The sequence below is a fragment of the Cyprinodon variegatus genome, unplaced genomic scaffold (assembly GCF_000732505.1).
Source record: "Cyprinodon variegatus isolate N-32 unplaced genomic scaffold, C_variegatus-1.0 Scaffold140, whole genome shotgun sequence".
Classification (NCBI taxonomy): domain Eukaryota; kingdom Metazoa; phylum Chordata; class Actinopteri; order Cyprinodontiformes; family Cyprinodontidae; genus Cyprinodon; species Cyprinodon variegatus.
In genome coordinates this window covers 1,348,937-1,351,818 of record NW_015150593.1, presented here as the reverse complement: position 1 = coordinate 1,351,818, position 2,882 = coordinate 1,348,937, and the positions used below count along the sequence as shown (strand labels likewise).

Here is a 2,882-nt window from a genome sequence, read left to right as displayed (position 1 = left end):
CCATCAACTAAATATATTCAATTCCTTTCGACGCCCCTCTGTCCCTTGTGTTCTTTTAAAGGGCCTTTAGAAATAATGATCTTTAAAATTAGAGAGTGAAAAATAAAGTGGGAAAAATCTGCCATTTTTCCATGAACGTGCATCCTCTGTCCAGCATTGTGCTTTAAGTCTTGTCCTGCTGCTCCGCAGGGAACCTATGCAACAGTTTTCAAAGGGAGGAGTAAGCTGACGGACAACCTGGTGGCGTTGAAGGAGATCAGACTGGAGCATGAGGAAGGGGCCCCGTGCACGGCTATCAGAGAAGGTAAGAACACTTGGAGGTTATGTAACAAGCAAACAAACCTGTTCTCCTTTGAGGTAAACGTAACGCTAAGAGCTCCAGGGCTGTTTTGAGGTTAACATTAAAAGTATATGAATGCAACAGGATCCTGATACACTGAAGAACTAGTTTTTGATGCCTTAAGAAGATAGGACTGTGACAGAGCAGCTCATAGAACATAATAATAGCTAATAATAATTGATGCTGTTCACCTTTTGCAATATTAAAGTGGCAACATCAAGCAACAGGGGAGTGGTGGTCTTGTGGTAAGGGCATAGAGCTTGGAAAGGAAAGGTTGTGAGTTCGAAATCCACTCCCACAGACTGCCACTCTGGCTCCCTGAGCAAAGACCCTTAACCCCACACTGCTCCCCGGGCGCCGCATAATGGCAGCCCACTGCTCCCCAAGGGAAGGGGTTAAATGCATAGTTAATTTCATTGTGCTGTACTTGTGACAGTGTAATGACAATAAAAATGCCAGAAAAAAATTAAATGAAGGCTAAAGAACACCAATCCACTTTATTTATATAGCCTGATTGCAATAAACACAAGTGCTGCACAAAAAGATAAAATAACTCAAATAAATAAAAGTAAATAAAATAAAATAAAAGCACTGCCCGCACAGGATAAAAATATGCATGTGTATACATAAAATCAACACTCTACATGGTGTCAAAAGCCAATCGTTAAAATTGAGAAAATTTAAAGACATCCAAGCTTTAAGGTCATGTAAACATTTTAAAAGTGGTTCAACAGAGTAGGAATCAGTCTTTTTGAGGGGGACATACATCTGGCTGTCATCCGCATAACAGTGAAAGGAAATGCCATGTTTCCTGAGAATGGAGCCAAGTGGGAGTAGATAGAGAGAAAATAAAAGAGGGCCAAGCACGGAGCCCTGTGGGACCCCACATGAGAGAGGAGCAGTGGTGGACAGAGAGTCCTCTAGGCTGATGCGGAAAGTGGCAGGACATGAACCATTCCAATGCTGAGCCACTGATGCCCACCCACTGCTCCAAACGAGAAATGAGGATTTCATGGTCCACTGTATCAAATGCTGCAGTCAAATCTAAAAGTACAAGGAGTGTCCAGAGTCAGTAGCTAAAAAGATGTCATTAAAAACATTTAAAAGCACTGATTCTGTGGTGTGCAATGTTTTAAAACCAGATTGGAAAATCTCAAGAAGATTTAGTTAATTTAAAAAGTCCATGAGCTGGGAATAAACGATCTTCTCTAAGATTTTTGAGAAGAAAGGCAACTTAAAAATAGGCCTAAAATTTGACAGAACAGTAGGATCCAGCCCAGGTTTTTTTTAATAAAGGCTGACCATGCAGGTCAGGGATAGTTGTGTGCAGAAGGTTCAAGCAGTTTTAGCTTTTTAAACAGCATCTGAAACTTTGTTTAGAGTTTAATAAGTTTAATAGCACCACTACCTTCCTAAGAGATGAGGGTAAAGCAGGAGTCTGACTATATTTCTCATTGGTAAGCAGAGTTTTTCTGCATGATTCCCGACATATCATCCTCCTCAATGTTACACTGAACCAGTCCTTTTGCAAATAGGCCAAGATGTTATGTTCTAGGTTATAAAGATCAGAAACATTTGTAACAAATAGTAAATGGAGAAAGCGACCGTGCATGTGATTTGAAGACATTGCTACTTAATGGCGAACAGATGCATGTATCTGTCATGAGGTTATAAATGACTTTTAGTTGTCTTAGATTTGCTACTAGTTAATCCTCTCCTCTTTGTTTTTAGTGTCTCTACTGAAGGACCTTAAACACGCCAACATCGTCACGTTGCACGACATCGTCCACACAGACAAGTCTCTCACACTGGTGTTCGAATACCTGGTGAGGCCTTCACCTCCTTGTCCTCTAACTCAGGCCCTCCTCTCATTGTGGATGCTAAAACATACTCCTTCATTTGTTTATTATTCATAATGTTGTGCATTTGAAGGGTTGTTTTCCAAATGTTAAAGGGTTTTTCAGTTCTCTTCTCTATACGCCCTCTCTCTCTTTTCCAGGACAAAGACCTTAAGCAGTACATGGACGACTGCGGGAACATCCTGAGCATGCAGAATGTAAAGGTGAGACCTCACAGGTGGCCAGCTGCCTTAATAGACTCCCAGGAGGTTTTCTTTTTTTTTTTTCTGTCTGTCTGCTGGTGTAAATCCAAGAAATGCTGCTTGTGTGCCCCCTGGTGGCAAGAGACTGAAGTTAGCAACCCTGTGTTGGAAGTCATTTATAACACCCTGATGTGCTTTTTATCACATTATTATACCACAATAAATCTGATGTATTTGTTACTTCCTAGTTTTATTAATCACTGATGTTTGTTTTCTGTAGATTTTTCTGTTCCAGATCCTGCGAGGCTTGGCCTACTGTCACAGGCGGAAAGTTCTCCACAGAGACCTGAAGCCCCAGAATCTGCTCATCAATGACAGAGGAGAGCTCAAGCTGGCTGACTTTGGTACGATCCAGAGCCATGATAAAAGTTTCAGTTTAGGGTCCTTTTATGCCTAATTCTTTTAGATTATGGCCTGGATCATGGGTTTTATTGTAAAAAA

At 41.0% G+C, this 2,882-nt stretch overlaps 1 protein-coding gene across 1 annotated transcript in view; it reads left to right on the top strand.

Annotated features, from left to right (window-relative positions):
* cdk17 (cyclin-dependent kinase 17) overlaps positions 1-2,882 on the top strand; it is a 40,505-nt gene that overhangs the window by 29,453 nt on the left and 8,170 nt on the right. Inside the window, exons 6-9 of the mRNA XM_015376746.1 lie at positions 190-304; positions 2,072-2,166; positions 2,340-2,402; positions 2,662-2,785. Of these exons, the coding sequence (XP_015232232.1) occupies positions 190-304; positions 2,072-2,166; positions 2,340-2,402; positions 2,662-2,785 (397 nt within the window). The remainder of the gene's footprint in view (positions 1-189; positions 305-2,071; positions 2,167-2,339; positions 2,403-2,661; positions 2,786-2,882) is intronic.